The sequence below is a fragment of the Choloepus didactylus genome, chromosome 18 (genome assembly GCF_015220235.1).
Source record: "Choloepus didactylus isolate mChoDid1 chromosome 18, mChoDid1.pri, whole genome shotgun sequence".
Taxonomy (NCBI): Eukaryota; Metazoa; Chordata; class Mammalia; order Pilosa; family Megalonychidae; genus Choloepus; species Choloepus didactylus.
The window spans coordinates 21,372,816-21,394,154 of NC_051324.1; the positions used below are offsets into that span (position 1 = coordinate 21,372,816).

Below are 21,339 nucleotides of genomic sequence, written 5' to 3' on the forward strand. Positions count from 1 at the left end.
TTAAATATGTGGACTTTGAAGTCATACAAACCTGTTTTTGAGGCCCAGCTCTATCATTTCTCGTCTCTGGCCTTTTGAGTCACCTGACTCCTTTGAGCCTCACTTTCCTCATCTGTAAAGTGAAGGTGATGCTACTACAGACCTCATAGGCTGGTATGAAGAGTAAAGGAGATGACACATGCTTACCACGTTGTGGGCAACCAGTAAAAGTTAGCTGAAATTACAAGGCAGAGGCTAACGTCTCCTGACTGTCCAGGAACCAGTAATGGGAGGTGGTTACTCTCCCACTGTGAGCCTAGTGACTGTAAGGTGTTTTTTTTCCCCCTTCCAGAATGAGTACATGAAAGAAGATTTTCTGATTAAAATTGAAACCTGGCACAAACCAGATCTTGGCACCCAGGAGAATGTAAGTAACACTTTCCATGAACCCCAAGGATTTCCAGATGCCAGGGCAGGTTCTTGAGGCTCTGCTTTGTAGCGTCTCCATCCCTGCCATGGGGTCTTTTCTACCAACCCTTCTTCCTGGCTGGGAATGGAGTGGCCTCTGCCTTGTCTTATCCTACCAGCATGGGATTGCTGTGTCTCTGATTTGCAAGATTCCTTGAGGGCCATCTTGTAGCCTTGGATTAGTCAAAACTGCAACTCCTGGTACAGGGAGTTTGCCAATAACTCCTCCAATTTTAAATACACCTACCCTTTACCCCAGCAATTCCATGTCTAGGAATTATCATACAGTTATGCTTTCACATGTAATAAGTGACATGTATACAAGGAGAGTCATTGCAGCATTCTTTGTAGAGCCAAAGAGTAAACACAATGTAAGCGCCCGTCAGTGGGACACCAGTTAGCTTCATCATGCAGCCGTCTTGGGCTGCCATGTGAATTAGGTGCAGCCATAAAAAAGGACCAATAGGGAACAATCTTCAAGATATGTTGTCCAGTGAAAAAAGCAAGATGCAAAACAGTGTGTACGTATATGCTACCATTTGTACATCAATGTTTATACATGGATAGAATCTGGTAACAGTTACTAGGGAGGGAACTGGGAGACAAGCAAGAGGAAAAGTTACTTTTTACTGTATCCCTTTGTACATTTTGAATTTGTATCATGTACTTGTACAACATGTTTGAATTAATTTTTAACAGCATCAAAGTTGGCCACGTGTATGGCCATGCAGGCCTAATTTCTGTGAGGGAAACATGGAAACAATATAGGTGCTGTAGGAAGTCCTGAGAGCGTTTTGCTCTGCTGAAGTACTTAGCCTGAAAAATCAGAGTACTTGCTCACAAATTTATGTTCCCATTTCTTTGGATAACTTTGTATATAATTCTTTTAACAGTAGGAATTTCTCATTTATGGCTTTTGGAAATACTGCTCCTAGGTGTCCATTCTGGGTAGGGGATACTTTGTAGCTGATACTAACTACACAGCGGTTCCCCTTCTTCCTGCAGGTGCATAAACTGGAGCCTGAGACGTGGAAACACGTGGAAGCAATATATATAGACATTGCAGATCGGAGCCAAGTACTTAGCAAGGTAGGAACTATTTAACAATGTGGAGTGGCCTTGAGATGCAGAAATGACTTCTAAGTGTTAGAGAAATCAGAACCATATCCCAACTTAGCTCAAAAAGAGGTGTTCTCTGGTGTATCGTGTATTGTTTTGTTTCATTTTTGGAGTTGGTATTAAGAGTTCTCTTGTCTTAACTATAGACCACCAGAAAAAAATAATTTATGTGTCTTATTAGACTTTTTAAATTATTATTGGACAGTATAGTGCTGAACATTGCCCTGAGGGTATTTTGCACTGCTGAAGTGGTGCTTAGCCTGAAGAATTCAGGGTACTAGCTCTAAAATTTATTTCTCCAAGCCAGTGATTCAAAAACATTTATTGCCTACCACTGTGTTTGGAATACTGTTAGGATCTGGAGGTTCCAAGTGAGGGGTATAAAATAAATGAAAAGACAAGTCCCCTGTCCTCAAAAAGTTGACAGTGGCTTTTCAGAGTAACAAACATTGAAACCAGCTAGACTGTAAAGTAGGGACCATGTCTGTCTAGCTCAGTGTTGTGCTACTGGGAAGTATTTGTTCAGGGAATGAAAGAGTTAGGTTCCCCCTTATTCCTTACTATCCTTATTTGACAAAGGCCTTGTTGGGTTTAGGAGATGGGAATTTGGCTGTCTGCTCAGTGATAGAGAATGATTGCTTGTTCTTTTAATCTCTGGGATATGATACCTCTTTACTGTAGTCCGTGTGCTAAAGATATTTTGACTTGTGCATTTCCAAAAAGACATGAAAACTGCCTTTTGCCTCCTTGCCTAATACCCGTACTCCTGCTTTCAAGGTTAGTGGATTTTTCAAAGAAACTTCTTACAGAAGTACAACACACAACCAGCAAAGTGAATGTATAAGTGTGCAGCTTGATGAATTCTTACGAGCTGAATATACTGGAGTATTTCTCAAACAGAATATTACTAGCAAAAAATACGGTTCTTTGAGTATTTTGTCAATTGTCATTGTTCTTTGTGAGTAGAGGGAAGATTTATTTTTTTAAAGCACACATAAATATTCTTAGCATTGGGGAATGCTTTAAGACAGTGTGTGTGTGTGTGTGTGTGTGTGTGTGTGTGTGTGTGTGTGCTTACCCTCATTATTTCTGTTAAGTAGATGGTATAATTAGTTTGCCTTTCCTGAGCCCACACTGGTCAATGCAGAGGGACAGCCAAATATTAATCTTTTGTTGTGGGTAATTAACACACAAAATTGACTGTATTCTGATCAGTGAAATGAGACTAACCAATAGTGCATAAGAGAGTAGATTCTATATATTGAATAGTTTTGGGAATGATTTTATTAAAGCAAGTCGGAAGGAGCTTTTAAAAAAATCCATGCTGGGCCTCACTTGTAGATATTCTTATTCACTGGGTTTGAAGTGTGGTGGCCCGGAAATCCATAGTTTGAAAAAGCCCTGGTCATTTGAATGCTCACCCTGGGTTGAAAATCCCTGTTTTAAACAGTAGAAATATGTGCCTATTTGGTCTGGTGACACTTTCATGTCTAGTAAAAATGAACAACAAACCCTGGTAGAGAAAATCACACAGAGCTCTCCTCTAGGGCAAATGTAGACAGTTTTTATATCATGTTTATAACATACTACCATATTTGTTGTGCACCAGCATCAGAACTGGTATGAAGTATAGTGTGGTGAAAAACTTCTCTCTTCCTCTATCTTCCTCCCCCTCTCTCTCTCCCTCTTATCCCGATTCCACAACCTTCCTCAGGATTACAAGGCAGAGGAAGACCCAGCAAGATTTAAATCTATCAAAACAGGAAGAGGACCCTTGGGCCCCAACTGGAAGGTACAGTTCACACTCTCACAGAAGGGGGCCGAGCACGATGTGGGTGGGCCTCTTCCCGTGGAGGTGGGGAATGGCTGGGCTGGGCTAGGGGAGAACCTGAGATCTGCCCTCTTGGTTACTTGCCTTCCTGTGGCTGTGTTTCTAATGCAGCAAGAAGTTGTAAATCAGAAAGACTGCCCGTACATGTGTGCGTACAAACTGGTTACTGTCAAGTTCAAGTGGTGGGGCCTGCAGAACAAAGTGGAAAGCTTTATACATAAGGTGAGTCCTTCCCTGGGACCTCCATGTGTAGGATGGTAGGGAGAATCCTGTCCATAAGAGAAGATCATACAAGCGCCTCATCTACGCATATGTGACTTGTATTCTAGGGTTGTCAGCAGTAGAGTATATCACAATTCCGTTTTCCCAGCCCCTACCTCCTTTGTACTTGTAGCTATTTAAAGAAATTTTTTTTTTGCTGTTTTTTTGGTTTGTTTGTTTGTTTTGTTTTAATTGAAGTGGTGGTTTTACAGAACAATCATGCATAAAATACAGGATTTCCATATACCACCCCACCACCACCATGCATTGGTGTGGGACATTAGGTTGATAGCATATTTTTATAATTGTACTATTAATTAAAGTCCATGTATAATGTAGTTCCATGGATTAAAAAAAATTTATTCTGTTACCATATATGCAATCTAACATTTCTCCTTTAATTCACATTCAGACATATATTTCAGTGCTTATAAATGTGTTCCCAATGTGCTACCATCACCACCATTCATTACCAAAACATTTCCATCATTCCAAATAGGAGCCCTGTACATTTTAAGCCTTAACTTCCCATTCCCTATTTCCCTCTTGCCCCTTTGCCCTGCTAATCTATATTCTAGATTCTGACTATGAGTTTGCTTATTTTAATGGTTTCAAAACAGATTATACAATATTTGTCCATTTGTGTCTGACTTATTTCACTTGGCATGATGTCTTCAAGGTTTATCTATGTTGTCACATGTATCAGGATTTCATTCCTTTTTATAGCTGAATAATATTCCGCATTTTGTATATACCACATTTTGTTTATCCATTCATCAGTTGATGGACACTTGGGTTGCTTCCATCTTTTGGCAATTGTGAATAATGCTGCTGTGAACATCGGTATGCAAATATCTGCTTGAGTCCCTGCTTTTGATTCTTTTGTGTATATACCTGGTAATGGGATTGCCAGGTCATATGGTAGTTCTATACTTAGCTTTCTGAGGAAATGCCAAACTGTCTTCCTCAGCTGCTGTACTATTTTACATTGCCACCAGCCATGAATGAGTTTCCTGTTTCTCCACATCCTCTCCAACACTTCCTGTTTTCTGTTTTTTGTTTGTTTGTTTTAATAGTAGCCGTTCTAATGAGTGTGAAATGGTATCTCATGCTTTTGATTTGCTGTTCTCTGGTGGCTAATGATGTTGATTATCTTTTCATGTGCTTTCTGGTCATTCATTTATCTTCTTTGGCGATATGTCTGCTCAAGTCTTTTGCCCATTTTTAAATTGTGTTTTTTGTCTTTTTGTTGTTAAGTTGAAGACTTTTTTTAATATATTCTGGATTTAAACCTTTTTTGGGTATGTGGTGTTCCGGTTTGCTAATGCTGCTGGAATGCAAAATACCGGAAATGGATTGGCTTTTATAAAGGGGGTTTATTTGGTTACAAAGTTATAGTCTTAAGGCCATAAAGTGTCCAAGGTAAGGCATCAACAATAGGGTACCTTCACTGGAGAAAGGCCATTGGCATCCGGAAAACCTCTGTTAGCTGGGAAGGCACATGGCTGGCGTCTGCTTGCTCCCAGGTTGCGTTTCAAAATGGCGTTCTCCAAAATGTTAGTGTCAGCTTTCAACAGCTACCTTCAAAATGTTTCTCTAAGCTGCAGCTCTGAGATCCTTCTGTTTGTGAGCCCCTTTATAAGACTCCAGTGAACTAATCAAGGTCCACACTGAATGGTCGGGGCCACACTTCCATGGAAACATTTAGTCAGAGTCATCACCCACAGTTGGGTGAGTCATATCTCCATGGAAACATCCAATCAAAAGATCACACCCTAATCAAAAAGATTAATCAATCTGCCCCCACAAGATATTGCATCAGAGAACATGGCTTTTTCTGGGGGACATAATATATACAAACTGGCAAATGTGGTTTCAAATATTTTATTCTATTGTGTAAGTTGTCATTTTACTTTTATGATAAAGTCCTTTGAGGAACAAAAGTTTTTAATTTTGGTGAGGTCCCATTTATCTATTTTTTCTTTTGTTGTTTATGCTTTGGATGTAAAGTCTAAGAAACCACTCCCTAACACATGGTTGTAAAGAGAGGTTTCCCTACATTTTCTTCAAAGAGTTAGATAGTTCTAGCTCTTATGTTAGGTCTTTGATCATTTTTTTTGGTTATTTTTTCTCTTTTATTTTAATGCAATTTTATTGAGATATAATCACATAACATACAATCATCAAAGTGTGCAGTTATTCACAATATCAACATATAGTTGTGCTTTCATCACCACAATCAAACTTTGAACATTTTCATTACTCCAAAAAATAAAATTAAAACAAAAAAGAACATCCAAAACATCCCATTCCCTTCCTTTCCCATTGTTTATTTACTTTTTTGATTACAGTTTAATTGAGAGATATTCACACACACTACAGTCATCCACAGTGTACAGTTACAGCACCATCATACAGTTGTGCATTCATCACCAGAATCAATTTTTGAACCTTTTCCTTATTCCGAAATAAAAATAAAAGCAAAAAAGAACACCTAAATCTTTCTGTCCCCTTCATCCCACGCTATTCTTCATCTAATTTTTGTTCACATTTTCCCACTCATCTGTCCATACACTGGATAAAGGGAGTGTGAACCACAAGGTTTTTACAGTCACATAGTCACACTATGCAATCTACGTAGTTATACAGTTGTCTTCAAGAATCAAGGTCACTGGGTTGCAATTTGACAGCTTCAGGTATTTCCCTCTAGTCATTCCAATGCACTAAAAACTAAAAAGTGATATTTATATAGTGCGTAAGAATACCCTCTAGAATGACCGCTTGACTCCATTTGAAATCTCTCAGCCACTGGAACCTTATTTTGTTTCATCCCTCTTCCCCCTTTTGGTCAAGAAGATCCTCTCAGTCTCACAGCGCTGGCTGGCCAGGCTCATCTTCAGGAGTCATTTCCCATGTTGCCAGGGGGATTTACACCCTGGGTGTCATGTCCCACGTAGTAGGGAGGGTAGTGAGTTCACCTGCTGAGTGTGTTTAGAGAGAGTGGGCCACATCTGAGAAACAAAGAGGCTCTCTGGGGGGGGGGGGGACTTCTAGGCACAATTATAAGTGGACTTAGCCTCTTCCTTGCAGCAACTAGCCTCACAAGGGAGACCTCCCCAGATCGAGGGCTTGGCCCACTAAATTGGCAGTCCTCAATGTTTGTGGGAAAATCAGCAATAGCCCAGGTGGGGAAGTCCAACATTTCTGCATTTCTCCCCAGTTCCTCAGGGGGCCCCACAAATACACTTATACTCTCTGCCCGTATCACTCTGGGGTGTATTTGATCCATTTTTGAGTTGATTTTTGTATATGGTGTGAAATAGGGGGCCTTCTTTCTTTTCTTTTCTTTTTTTTTCAAAAGGAGATCCAGTTTTCCCAGCATCATTTGTTGAGGAGACTATTCTTTCCCAATTGAGTGTCTTTTACTTCTTGTCAAAGATCAGTTGGCCATAAATGTGAGGGTTGATTTTTGAGCTCTCAATTCTATTCCATTGGTCTATATGTCTGTCCTTGTGCCAGTACCATGCTGTTTTGATTACTGTGGCTTTGTAATAAGTTTTAAGATCAGGCATGAGTCCTCCAACTTCATTCTTCTTTTTCAGGATGGCTTTAGCTATTTGAGGCCCCTTACCTTTCCATATACATTTGACGATTGGCTCTTCCATTTCTGCAAAGAAGGTGTTGGAATTTTTATCGGCATTGCATTGACTCTATAAATTGCTTTGGGTAGTATTGACATCTTAATGATAGTCATTCTTCCAATCCATGAACACAGAATATCCTTCCACTTATCTAAGTCTTCAATTCCTTTTAGCAGTGTTTTGTAGTTTTCTGTGTATAAGTCCTTTATAGCCTTGGTTAGCTTTATTCCTAGATATTTGATTCTTTTAGTTGCTATTGTGAAGGGAATTTTTTTCTTGATTTCTTCCTCTGATTGTTCATTGCTTGTATAGAAAAACTACTGATTTTAGGGTGTTGAACTTGTACCCTGCCACTTTGCTGAATTCTTTTATTAACTCTAGGAGCTTTGTTCTGGATTTTTCAGGATTTTCTGTATATAGGATCATATCATCTGCAAATAGGGAAGTTTTATTTCTTCCTTTCCAATTTGGGTGCCTCTTGTTTCTTTTTCTTGCCTCATTGCTCTGGCAAGAACTTCTAGTACAATATTGAATAACAGTGGTGACAGTAGACATCCTTGTCTTGTTCCTGATCTCAGAGGGAAAGCTTTCAGCTTTTTGCCATTAAGTAGGATGTTAACTATGGAATTTTCATATATGCCCTTGATCATGTTGAGGAAGTTTCCTTTGATCTAAGTGCGTTTATCAAGAAAGGGTGCTGTATTTTGTCAAATGTCTTTTCTTGCATCAATTGAGATGATCATGTGGTTTTTTTTCCGTCATTCTTTTAATGTGATCTATTATGTGAATTGATTTTATGTTGAACCACCCTTGCATATCAAGGATAAATCCTACTTGATCAGGGTTTATAATTCTTTCAATATACTATTAGATTTGGTTTGCTAGTGTTTTTGCTAAGGATTTTTGCATCTATGTTCATAAGAAATATTGGTCTGTAGTTTTCTTTCCTTGTGGTATCTTTATCCAGCTTTGGTATAAGGGTCATATTAGCCTCATAGAATGAGGGAGTGGTCCCTCTTCAATTTTTTTGGAAGAATTTGAGCAGAATTGGAGTTAAATCTTCTTGGAATGTTTGGTAAAATTCTCCTGTGAAGCCATCTGGTCCTAAGTTTTTCTTTGTTGGGAGGGTTTTTGATTACTGATTCAAACTCTTTACTAAAAATTGTTTTTTTTTTGAGATCGTCTGTTTCTCCTTGAGACAATGTATTTGTGTGTTTCTAAGAATTTGTCCATTTCATCTAGGTTATCTAATTTATTGGCATCAGTTGTTCATAGTGTTCTCTTATAGTTCTTTTATTTCAATGGGTCTGTAGTAATGTCCCCCTTTTCATTTCTGATTTTTATTGTTTGTATTTTCTTTTTTTATTTGTTAGTTTAGCTAAAAGTTTGTCAATTTTATTGATCTTTTCCAGGAACCACCTTTTGGTTTTGGTGAATCTCTATTTTTTTTTTCTTTTCTGTTTCCATTTATTTCTGCTCTAATCTTTGTTATCTTCTTCCTTCTGCTTGTGTTGGGTTTAGTTTGCTCTTCTTTCTCTAGTTCTTCCAGTTTTGAGGTTAGATCTCTGATTTGAAATCTTTTTTTTTTTAAGCAATTTTATTGAGATATATTCACACACCATAAGAACCATCCGAAGTATACAATCACTGGCTCACAGTATTATCACATAGTTGTGCGTACATCCCATGATCAAATTTAGAACCTTTTCATTACTCTAGAAAAGAAATAAAAATAGAAAAGAAAACCCAAATCGTCCCATGCCCTTTATCCCCCTATTATTGACCCATAGTATTAGTGTGGTACTTTTGTTACTGTTGATGAAAGAACTGCTCCCCATTGTTTAGCCTCATTCTATCCCCTGGTAACCTATATTCTATATTTTATGTCTCTGAGTTTACATATTATAATTAGTTCATATCAGTGAGATCATACAATATTTGTCCTTTGTGTCTCACTTATTTCACTTAACGTAATGTCCTCAAGGTTCATCCATGTTGTCATGTGCTTCAGGACTTCATTCCTTCTTACTGCTGAATAATATTCCATTGTATGTATATATACCACATTTTGCTTTTCTGTTCATCTGTTGATGGACACTTGGGTTGTTTCCATCTTTTGGCAATTCTGAATAATGCCACTATGAACATTAGTGTGCAAATGTCTGTTCACATCCCTGCTTTTAGATCTTCCGGGTATATCTCGAGTAGCGGGATTGCCAGGTAGTAAGGCAACTCTATACTTAGTTCTTGAGGAACTGTCCTCTGCAGTGGCTGTACCATTTTACATTCCCACCAGCAGTGAATAAGTGTTCCAGTTTTTCCACATCCTCTCCAACACTGGTACTTTCCTGTTTGTTTAATAGTAGCCATTCTAGTAGTGTGGTATGATACCTCATTGTGGTTTTGATTTGCATTTCCCTAATAGGTAGTGAAGCTGAGCATCTTTCCATGTGCTTTTTAGCCATCTATATTTCCTCTTTGGAAAAATGTCTGTTCATGTCTTTTGCCCATTTTTTTAATTGGTTTGTTTGTCTCTTTATTGTTGAGTTGTAGGATTTCTTTATATATGTTGGATATCAAACCCTCATCAGATATGTGGTTTCCAGATATTTCTTCCAATGAGTTGATTGCCTTTTTACCTTTTGACAGTCCTTTTAAGCACTGAAGTATTCGATTTTGAGGAGTTCCTATTTATCTATTTTTTCTCTTGTTGCTTGTTCTTTGGGTGTAAAGTCTAAGAAACTATCACAAAATCTTGAAGATGTTTCCCTACGTTGTCTTCTAGGAGTTTTATGGTACTGGTTCTTATATTTAGGTCTTTGGTCCACTATCCATTTTGAGTTGATTTTTGAATAGGGTATGAGATAGGAATCCTCTTTCATTCTTTTGATTATAGATATCCAGTTCTCTCAACATAATTTGTTGAAGAGACTGTTCTCTCCCAGTTGAGAGGACTTGGGAGCCTTAGTAAAAATCAATTGACCATAGATCAGAGGGTCTATTTCTGAACTCTTAATTTGATTCCATTGATCATTATGTCTGTCTGTATGCCAGTACCATGCCGTTTTGACCATTGTGGTTTTATAATATGCTTTCAAGTCAGGAACGTGCTACCTCCCACTTCATGCTTCTTTTTCAAGATGTTTTTGACTACTCGAGGCCCCTTATCCTTCCAAATAAAATAGTAGTCTGTTGGACTTTTGATTGGTATTGTATTGACTTTGTAGATCAATTTAGGTAGAATTGATAGCTTTAACTTCCAGTCAATGAACATGGAATGTCTTTCCATTTATCCAGGTCTTCTTTGATTTCTTTTAGGAATGTTTTACAATTTTCTTTGTGCATGTCTTTTTCATCCTTGGTTTGTTCCTAGATAATTTGATTTTTTTAGGTGCTATTGTAAATGAAATTTTTTTCTTGATTACCTCTTAGGATAGCTCATTACTAGTGTATAGAAACACCATTGTTTTTTTTTAAATTTAAATTCATTGAGATACATTCACATACTATACAGTCATCTGTGGTGTACAATCATCTGTTCACAGTACCATCATATAGTTATGCATTCATCACCCCAATCTATTTTTGGACATTTTCCTTACACCAGAAATAATCAGAATAAAAATAAAAAATAAAAGTAAAAAGAACACCCAAATCATCCCCCCCATCCCACCCTATTTTTCACTTAGTTTTTGTCCCTATTTTTCTACTCATCTATCCATACCCTGGATAAAGGGAATGTGATCCACAGGGTTTTCACAGTCACACTGTCACTCCTTGTCAGCTATATAGTTATACAATTGTCTTCTAGAGTCAAGGCTACTGGGTTGGAGTTTGGTAGTTTCAGGTATTTACTTCTAGCTATTCCGATACATTAAAACCTAAAAAGAGTTGTCTATATAGTATGTAAGAATGTCCACCAGAGTGACCTCTTGACTCCATTTGAAATCTCTCAGCCACTGAAGTTTTATTTCGTTTCATTTCGCATCTCCTGTTTGGTCAAGCCGATGTTCTCAATCCCATGATGCGGGGTCCAGATTCATTCCTGGGAGTCATATCCTGTGTTGCGAGGGAGATTTATACCCCTGGGAGGGCAGTGAGATCACCTGCCGAGGTGGCTTAGAGAGAGAGGGCCACATCTGAGCAACAAAGGCACTCATGAGGAGACTCTCAGGCACAATTATAAGCAAGTTTAGCCTCTCCTTTGCAGTAAGAAGCTTCATAGGGGCAAGCCCCAAGACAGGGGGCTCGGCATACCAAGCCTCAGTCCTCAGTGTTTATGAGAACATTAGCAATAATCCAGGTGAGGAAGTCCAACACTTCCATATTTCCCCCCCAGCTCCTCAGGGGACCCTGCATATATTTTTATTCTCCACCCAAATTACTTTGGAATGTGTTGCTCTTTCACTCTAACCTATACAGGCCTATCATATCTCACTTCCTATTCAAAGTTCCATGTAATTGTGAACACCATTGATTTTTGTGTGTTGATCTTGTATCCTGCCACTTTGCTGAACTCACTTATTAGCTCAGGTTATTTTTCTGGATTTTCTAAATATAGGATCATATCTTCTGCAAATAGTGAACAGTTTTACATCTTCCTTTCCAATTTGGATGTCTTTATTTCTTTTTATTGCCTAATTGCTCTACTAGAACTTCTAGCACAATGTTGAACAGCAGTGGTGACAGTAGGCATACTTGTCTTGTTCTCAATCTTAGAAGCTGTCTGTCACCATTGAGTATGATGTCGGCTGTGGGTTTTTCATATATGCCCTTTATCATGTTGAGGAAGTTTCCTTCGATTCCTACCTTTTGAAGTGCTTTTATCATGAAAGGATGCTGTATTTTGTGAAATGCCTTTTCTGCGTCAATGGAGATGATCATGCAGTTTTTCCCGTTTAATTTGTTAATGTGCCATATTAAATTAATTGATTTTCTTGTGTTGAACCACCTTTGCATACCTGAAGTAAAACCCAGTAAATATCTCAAGACGAATGAAAATGAGAACACAATGTATCAAAATTTACAGGACATATCAAAACTTACGGGATGCAGCGAGGGCAGTGCTGAGAGGGAAATTTATGGCTCTAAACGCCTACATTAAAAAGGAAGAAAGAGCTCAAACCAGAGACCTAACTGAACAACTGGAGAAACTGGAGGAAGAACAACAAACTAATCCCAAAGCAAGCAGAAGACAAGAAGTAACAAAAATTAGAGCAGAGATTAATGAAATGGAGAATTAAAAAAACAATAGAATTAGTAAAACCAAAAATTGGTTCTTTGAGAGCAATAAAATTGACAAACCTTTAACTAGACTGTCAAAGATAAAAAGAGAGGCTGCAGGTGAATAAAATCAGAAACAAGAGGGGGTGGGAGGCATTACTATGGACCCCGAAGAAATAAAACAGATCATAAGAGGTTACTATGAACAACTGTGTACCAACAAGGTAGACAACATAGATGAAATAGACAACTTCCTACAAACACATGAACACCTATACTGACACTAGGAGAAATAGAAGACCTCGGCAAACTAATCACAAGTAAAGAGATGAAGTCAGTCATAAAAACCTACTAACAAATAAAAGCCCAGGAACAGATGGCATCACAGGTGAGTTTTACCAAGCATTCCAAGAATAATTAGTACCATTCCTGCTCAAACTCTTCCAAAAAAATTGAAGAGGGGATGCTACCTACTCATTCTATGAAGCAACATCACCCTAGTACCAAAGCCAGATCCAGATACTACAAGAAAAGAAAACTTCAGACCAATGTCTACTGTAAATAGAATGCAACAGCACATTAATAGAATTACACAACATGACCAAGTGGGTTTTATTCCAGGTTTGCAAGGGTAGTTCAACACAAGAAAATCAATTAATTTAATACGGCACATTAACAAATTAAAAGGGAAAAACTGCATGATCATCTCCATTGATGTGGAAAAAGCATTTGACAAAATATAGCATCCTTTCAAGATAAAAACTATTCTTTTTTAGTGTAAGCATTTCATGTTATAAATTGCCCTCTCAGCACTGCCTTCACTGCATCCCATAAGTTTGGGTATGTTGTATTTTCATTTTCATTTGCCTCAAGATATTTCCTAATTCTGCTTGTGACTTCCTCTTTAACCCATTGGTTTTTAAAGAGTATATTTAATTTCTACATATATGTGAATTTTCCATTTTGCCCTCTTATTGATTTCTAGCTGCATTCCTTAAATATTGTTTGGTTTCAGTATTTTTGAATTTATTGAGATTTGTTTTGTGACCCAACATATGCTCTATCCTGGAGAATGATCCATGTGCACTCACAAAGAATGTATATTCTGTTTTTGTTGTTCTGTATATGTCCATTAGGTCTCGTTGGTGTAGTGAATCATTCAAGTCCTGTTCTTCCTTATTGATGTTCTAACTAGCTGTTCTATCCATTTTTTTTTAATCTTCATTTTATTGAGATATATTCACATACCACGCAGTCATACAAAACAAATCGTGCATTCGATTGTTCACAGTACCATTACATAGTTGTACATTCATCACCTAAATCAATCCCTGACACCTTCATTAGCACACACACAAAAATAATAAGAAAAGTAATTAAAGTGAAAAAGAGCAATTGAAGTAAAAAGGAACACTGGGTACCTTTGTCTGTTTGTTTGTTTGTTTCCTTCCCCTATTTTTCTACTCATCCATCCATAAACTAGACAAAGTGGAGTGTGGTCCTTATGGTTTTCGCAATCCCATTGTCACTCCTCATAAGCTACAGTTTTATACAATTGTCTTCGAGATTCATGGGTTCTGGGTTGTAGTTTGATAGTTTCAGGTATCCACCACCAGCTACCCTAATTCTTTAGAACCTAAAAAGATTTGTCTAAATTGTGCGTAAGAGTGCCCACCAGAGTGACCTCTCGGCTCCTTTTGGAATCTCTCTGCCACTGAAGCTTATTTCATTTCCTTTCACATCCCCCTTTTGGTCAAGAAGATGTTCTCCGTCCCACGATGCCAGGTCTACATTCCTCCCCGGGAGTCATATTCCACGTTGCCAGGGAGGTTCACTCCCCTGGGTGTCTGATCCCACGTAGAGGGGAGGGCAGTGATTTCACCTTTCAAGTTGGCTTAGCTAGAGAGAGAGGGCCACATCTGAGCAACAAAGAGGCATTCGGGAGGAGGCTCTTAGGCACAACCATAGGGAGGCCTAGCCTCTCCTTTGCAGCAACTGTCTTCCCAAGGGTAAAACCTATGGTAGAGGGCTCAACCCATCAAACCACCAGTCCCCTATATCTGTGGTCATGTTAGCAACCATCGAGGTGGGGTAGGCAAATACCCCTGCATTCTCCACAGGCTCCTCAAGGGGGCGATACATATTTTTTTCCTGGTTTTCTTTTTTTTTTTTTTTTTTTTTTAAACCTGTTCTTCCTTTTTAAATCAATTGTATGGAAAAAAAAAATTAAAAACAAAACAAAACAAAAAACAAAAAAGAAAAACATACAATAAAAGAACATTTCAAAGAGACCATAACAAGGGAGTAAGAAAAAGACAACTAACCTAAGATAACTGTTTTACTTCCAACCTGTTCCTACTTTACCCCAAGGAAGTTACATAATATAGCAACATTTCTGTGAACTTGCTCCTACTATATCCATCAGAAATTAACAGACCATAGTCATTCCTGGGCATCCCCAGAACGTTAAATAGCATATCTGTTCTTCTTGGATTACTGTTCCCCCTTCCTTAATTGCTCTCTATTGCTAGTTCCCCTACATTCTACATTATAAACCATTTGTTTTACATTTTTCAAAGTTCACATTAGTGGTAGCATGTAATATTTCTCTTTCTGTGCCTGGCTTATTTCGCTCAGCATTATGTCTTCAAGGTTCATCCATGTTGTCATATGTTTCACGAGGTCGTTCCTTCTTACTGCTGTGTAGTATTCCATCGTGTGTATATACCACATTTTATTTATCCACTCATCTGTTGAAGGACATTTGGGTTGTTTCCATCTCTTAGCAATTGTGAATAATGCTGCTATGAACATTGGCGTGCAGATATCTGTTCGTGTCACTGCTTTCCGATCTTCCGGGTATATACCAAGAAGTACAATCGCTGGATCGAATGGTAACTCTATGTCTTAGTTTGCTAATGCTGCAGAATGCAAAACACCAGAGATGGATAGGCTTTTATAAAACGGGGGTTTATTTGGCTATACAGTTACAGTCTTAAGGCCACAAAACGTCCAAGGTAACACATCAGCAACCGGGCACCTTCACCTGAGGATGGCCAATGGCGTCCGGATCAGCAACCGGGCACGTTCACCTGAGGATGGCCAATAGCCTCCGGAAAACCTCTGTTAGCTAGGAAGGCAGCTGGCATCTGCTCCAAAGCTCCGGCCTCAAAACGGCTTTCTCCCAGGACGTTCCTCTCTAGCAAGCTTGCTCCTCTTCAAAACATCACTCCCAGCTGCACTCTCTTTCTTCCCCCCAAGTCAGCTCATTTATATAGCTCCACCGATCAAGGCCCACCCCGAATGGGTGGGACTATGCCTCCATGGGAACATCTCATCAAAATTATCTCCCACAGCTGGGTGGGGCACACTCCAAGCAAATCTAACCAGCACCAAAACGTCTGCCCCACACAAGACCACAAAGATAATGGCATTTGGGGGACACAATACATTCAAACTGGCACATTCTATATCTAGTTTTCTAAGGAACTGCCAGACCGACTTCCAGAGTGGCTGAACCATTATACAGTCCCACCAACAATGAATAAGAGTTCCAGTTTCTCCATATCCCCTAGAGCATTTGTAGTTTCCTGTTTATTTAATGGCAGCCACTCTAATAGGTGTTAGATGGTACCTCATTGTGGTCTTAATTTGCATCTCTCTAATAGCTAGTGAAGCTGAACATTTTTTCATGTGTTTCTTGGCCATTTGTATTTCCTCTTCAGAGAACTGTCTTTTCGTATCTTTTGTCCATTTTATAATTGGGCTGTCTGTACTATTGTCATTGAGTTGTAGGATTTCTTTATATATGCAAGATATCAGTCTTTTGTCAGATACATGGTTTCCAAAAATTTTTTCCCATTGAGTTGGCTGCCTCTTCACCTTTTTGAGAAATTCCTTTGAGGTGCAGAAACTTCTAAGCTTGAGGAGTTCCCATTTATCTATTTTCTCTTTTGTTGCTTGTGCTTTGGGTGTAAAGTCTAGGAAGTGGCCGCCTAATACAAGGTCTTGAAGATGTTTTCCTACATTATCTTCTAGGAGTTTTATGGTACATTCTTTTATATTGAGATCTTTGGTCCATTTTGAGTTAATTTTTGTGTAGGGTGTGAGGTAGGGGGTCCTCTTTCATTCTTTTGGATATGGATATCCAACTCTCCCAGCCCCATTTGTTGAATAGACCATTATGACTCAGTTCAGTGACTTTGGGGGCCTTATCAAAGATCAGTCGGCCATAGATCTGAGGGTCTATCTCTGAATTCTCAATTCGATTCCATTGATCTATATGTCTATCTTTGTGCCAGTACCATGCTGTTTTGACAACTGTGGCTTTATAATAAGCTTCAAAGTCAGGGAGTGTAAGTCCTCCCACTTCGTTTTTCTTTTTTAGACTGTCTTTAGCAATTTGAGGCATCTTTCCTTTCCAAATAAATTTGATAACTAGCTTTTCCAAGTCTGCAAATTAGGTTCTTGGAATTTTGAATGGGATTGCATTGAATCTGTAGATGAGTTTGGGTAGAATTGACATCTTAATGACATTTAGCCTTCCTAACCATGAACATGGAATATTTTTCCATCCTTTAACGTCCCCTTCTATTTCTTTTAGTAGAGTTATGTAGTTTTCTTTGTATAGGTCTTTTACATCTTTGGTTAAGTTTATTCCTAGGTACTTGATTTTTTTAGTTGCTATTGAAAATGGTATCTTTTTCTTGAGTATCTCTTCAGTTTGTTCATTTCTAGCATATAGAAACATTACTGACTTATGTGCATTAACCTTGTATCCCGCTACTTTGCTAAATTTGTTTATTAGCTCTAATAGGTGCATCGTTGATTTCTCAGGGTTTTCCAGATATAAGATCATATCATCTGCAAACAATGACAGTTTTACTTCTTCTTTTCCAATTTGGATGCCTTTTATTTCTTTGTCTTGCCGGATTGCCCTGGCTAGCACTTCCAGCACAATGTTGAATAACAGTGGTGACAGCGGGCATCCTTGTCTTGTTCCTGATCTTAGAGGGAAGGCTTTCAGTCTCTCACCATTGAGTACTATGCTGGCTGTGGGTTTTTCATATATGCTCTTTATCATGTTGAGGAAGTTTCCTTCAATTCCTACCTTTTGAAGTGTTTTTATCAAAAAGGGATGTTGGATTTTGTCAAATGCTTTTTCAGCATCTATTGAGATGATCAATTGATTTTTCCCTTTCGAGTTTTTAATGTGTTGTAATACATTGATTGTTTTTCTTATGTTGAACCATCCTTGCATGCCTGGAATGAACCCCACTTGGTCATGGTGTATGATTTTTTTAATGTGTCTTTGGATTCGATTTGCAAGTATTTTGTTGAGGATTTTTGCATCTATATTCATTAGGGAGATTGGCCGGTAGTTTTCCTTTTTTGTAGCATCTTTGCGTGGTTTTCGTATTAGGTTGATGTTAGCTTCATAAAATGAGTTAGGTAGTGTTCCATTTTTTTCAATGTTTTGAAAGAGTTTGAGTAAGATTGGTGTCAGTTCTTTCTGGAAAGTTTGGTAGAATTCCCCTGTGAAGCCATCTGGCCCTGGGCATTTATTTGTGGGAAGATTTTTGATGACTGATTGGATCTCTTTGCTTGTGATGGGTTGGTTGAGGTCCTCTATTTCTTCTCTGGTCAGTCTAGGTTGTTCATATGTTTCCAGGAGATTGTCCATTTCTTCTACATTATCCAGTTTGTTGCCATACAGTTGTTCATAATATCCTCTTATAATTTTTTTAATTTCTTCAGGATCTGCAGTTATGTCACCTTTTTCATTCATTATTTTGTTTATATGGGTCTTCTCTCTTTTTGATTTTGTCAGTCGAGCTAGGGGCTTGTCAATCTTGTTGATCTTCTCAAAGAACCAACTTTTGGTGATATTTATCCTCTCTATTGTTTTTTTGTTCTCTATGTCATTTATTTCTGCTTTAATCCTTGTTATTTCTTTTCTTGTACTTGGTTTAGGATTGGTTTGCTGTTCATTTTCTAGCTTCTTCAGTTGATCCATTAGTTCTTTGATTTTGGCTCTTTCTTCCTTTTTAATATATGCGTTTAGTGCTATAAATTTCCGCCTTAGCACTGCTTTTGCTGCATCCCATAGGTTTTGGTATGTTGTGTTCTCATTTTCATTCGTCTCTATATATTTAGCAATTTCTCTTGCAATTTCTTCTTTAACCCACTGATTGTTTAGGAGTGTGTTGTTTAACCTCCAGGTATTTGTGAATTTTCTAAGTCTCTGATGGTTATTGACTTCTAATTGTATTCCATTGTGGTCAGAGAATGTGCTTTGAATAATTTCATCTTTTTAAATTTATTGAGGCTTGTTTTATGTCCCAGCATATGATCTATTCTGGAGAAAGTTCCATGAGCACTAGAAAAGTATGTGTATCCTGATGATTTGGGATGTAATGTCCTGTATATGTCTGTTAAATCTAATTCATTTATCAGATTGTTTAGGTTTTCAATTTCCTTATTGGTCTTCTGTCTGGTTGATCTATCTATAGGAGAGAGTGATGTGTTGAAGTCTCCCACAATTATTGTGGAAACATCAATTGCTTCCTTTAGTTTTGCCAGTGTTTCTCTCATGTATTTTGTGGCACCTTGATTGGGTGCATAGACATTTACGATTGTTATTTCTTCTTGCTGAATTGCCCCTTTTATTAGTATGTAGTGGCCTTCTTTGTCTCTCAAAACATCCCTGCATTTGAAGTCTATTTTATCTGAGATTAATATTGCTACACCTGCTTTCTTTTGGCTGTAGCTTGCATGAAATATTTTTTTCCATCCTTTCACTTTCAGTTTCTTTGTGTCCCTGTGTCTAAGATGAGTCTCTTGTATGCAACATATTGATGGTTCATTTTTTTTGATCCATTCTGCGAATCTATATCTTTTAATTGGGGAGTTTAATCCATTTACATTCAACGTTAAAACCGTGAAGGCATTTCTTGAATCGGCCATCTTATCCTTTGGTTTATGTTTGCCATATTTTTCCCTCTCTCTATTAATATCCTTTATTGTACCCAAACCGAATCTCTTTAGTACTGAACCTTTCTCCAAGTCTCTCTGTCCTGTCTTTGTTTCTCTGTCTGTAGGGCTCCCTTTAGTATCTCCAGTAGGGCAGGTCTCTTGTTAGCAAATTCTCTCAGCATTTCTTTGTCTGTGAAAAATTTAAGCTCTCCCTCAAATTTGAAGGAGAGCTTTGCTGGATAAAGTATTCTTGGCTGGAAATTCCTCTCACTCAGAATTTTAAATATATCGTGCCACTGCCTTCTTGCCTCCATGGTGGCTGCTGAGTAGTCACTACTTAGTCTTATGCTGTTTCCTTTGTATGTGGTGAATTGCTTTTCTCTTGCTGCTTTCAGAACTTGCTCCTTCTCTTCTATGTTTGACAGTGTGATCAGTATATGTCTCGGAGTGGGTTTTTTTGGATTTATTCTATTTGGAGTTCGCTGAGCATTTATGATTTGTGTATTTATGTTGTTTAGAAGATTTGGGAAGTTTTCCCCAACAATTTCTTTGAATACTCTTCCTAGACCTTTACCCTTTTCTTCCCCTTCTGGGACACCAATGAGTCTTATATTCGGACGTTTCATATTATCTATCATATCCCTGAGGTCCATTTCGAGTTTTTCAATTTTTTTCCCCATTCTTTCTTTTATGCTTTCATTTTCCATTCTGTCATCTTCCAGGTCACTGATTCGTTGTTCAACTTCCTCTAGTCTTGTACTATGAGTGTCCAGAATCTTTTTAATTTGGTCAACAGTTTCTTTAATTTCCATAAGATCATCCATTTTTTTATTTAGTCTTGCAATGTCTTCTTTATGCTCTTCTAGGGTCTTCTTGATTTCCTTCATATCCCATACTATGGTCTCATTGTTCATCTTTAGTTCTTTGAGTAGCTGCTCTAGGTGCTGTGTGTCTTCTGATCTTTTGATTTGGGTGCTTGGGCTTGGGTTATCCATATCGTTTGGTTTTTTCATATGCTTTATAATTTTCTGTTGTTTTTGGCCTCGTGGCATTTGCTGAACTTGATAGGGTTCTTTTAGGGTTTGTAGACCTATTGAAGTCCTTATCTCTAATTTATCAGATCTACTGCTTCGTGGAGTACACTTTCTCTAACTAACCAGCAGGTGGCGTCCACGAGCCACCTGTTCTCCACAAGCCAGTTCTCCCCTGCTTAGCCTTTTTGGTGAGTGGGGGAGTGAGTCTTGTGGGGCCCAATTGGTGTACCAAGCTTGCGTGTGTAGTTGGTGTTGCCTGCCCTGTATGTGGGGCGTGTTTCTGGGCAGTCGGGGAGGGGGGGTGGCCCTAACAATCAAATCTCCCTGATGATCCTAGAGTTTTAAAGCTGCTGCAATAGTCTAGTCCTTCAGTTCAGTCCTGCCACAGTTTGTCTCTGCCACTGACCCACAAGTCCTTGGTATTGGCGTATGGCTCCTGAGACTTGCAAGTGGGCCCCTCTTCCAGGCCGTGCACCCCGGGTCCTCTGTTGAGGGATGACTGTGCTATGTCACAGGTGAGTGCCGTCCCCCCAGGGCAGTTCTGGGCTGCTGGGCTGTGTAGGGAGGCTCCCAGTCTGCTCAAATGATGGCTGAGTGGGGCTTTGTTAATTCACACTGCTCCACCTTCCCAGCTCTGGGACATTCAGCTGAGGTTGCAGGGAAGGCTAAGGTCCACGCCCAGTTTTGTGGTGTGTGCCTGTTATTTGAAGCACTTCCGTCACACTGGGTTGTCTGGGGCAGCTCTGGGCTATGGGGCTGGCGATGGGCAGGAGTGTTTCCTGTCCACCAGGATGGTGTCTGTGAGCGG

At 38.7% G+C, this 21,339-nt stretch overlaps 1 protein-coding gene across 1 annotated transcript in view; it reads left to right on the forward strand.

Moving 5' to 3' along the window:
* Nucleotides 1-21,339, forward strand: part of PITPNA (phosphatidylinositol transfer protein alpha) — a 62,211-nt gene that overhangs the window by 19,052 nt on the left and 21,820 nt on the right. The window contains exons 6-9 of the mRNA XM_037807946.1: nucleotides 332-406; nucleotides 1,453-1,536; nucleotides 3,281-3,358; nucleotides 3,509-3,619. Coding sequence (XP_037663874.1) covers nucleotides 332-406; nucleotides 1,453-1,536; nucleotides 3,281-3,358; nucleotides 3,509-3,619 — 348 coding nt within the window. The remainder of the gene's footprint in view (nucleotides 1-331; nucleotides 407-1,452; nucleotides 1,537-3,280; nucleotides 3,359-3,508; nucleotides 3,620-21,339) is intronic.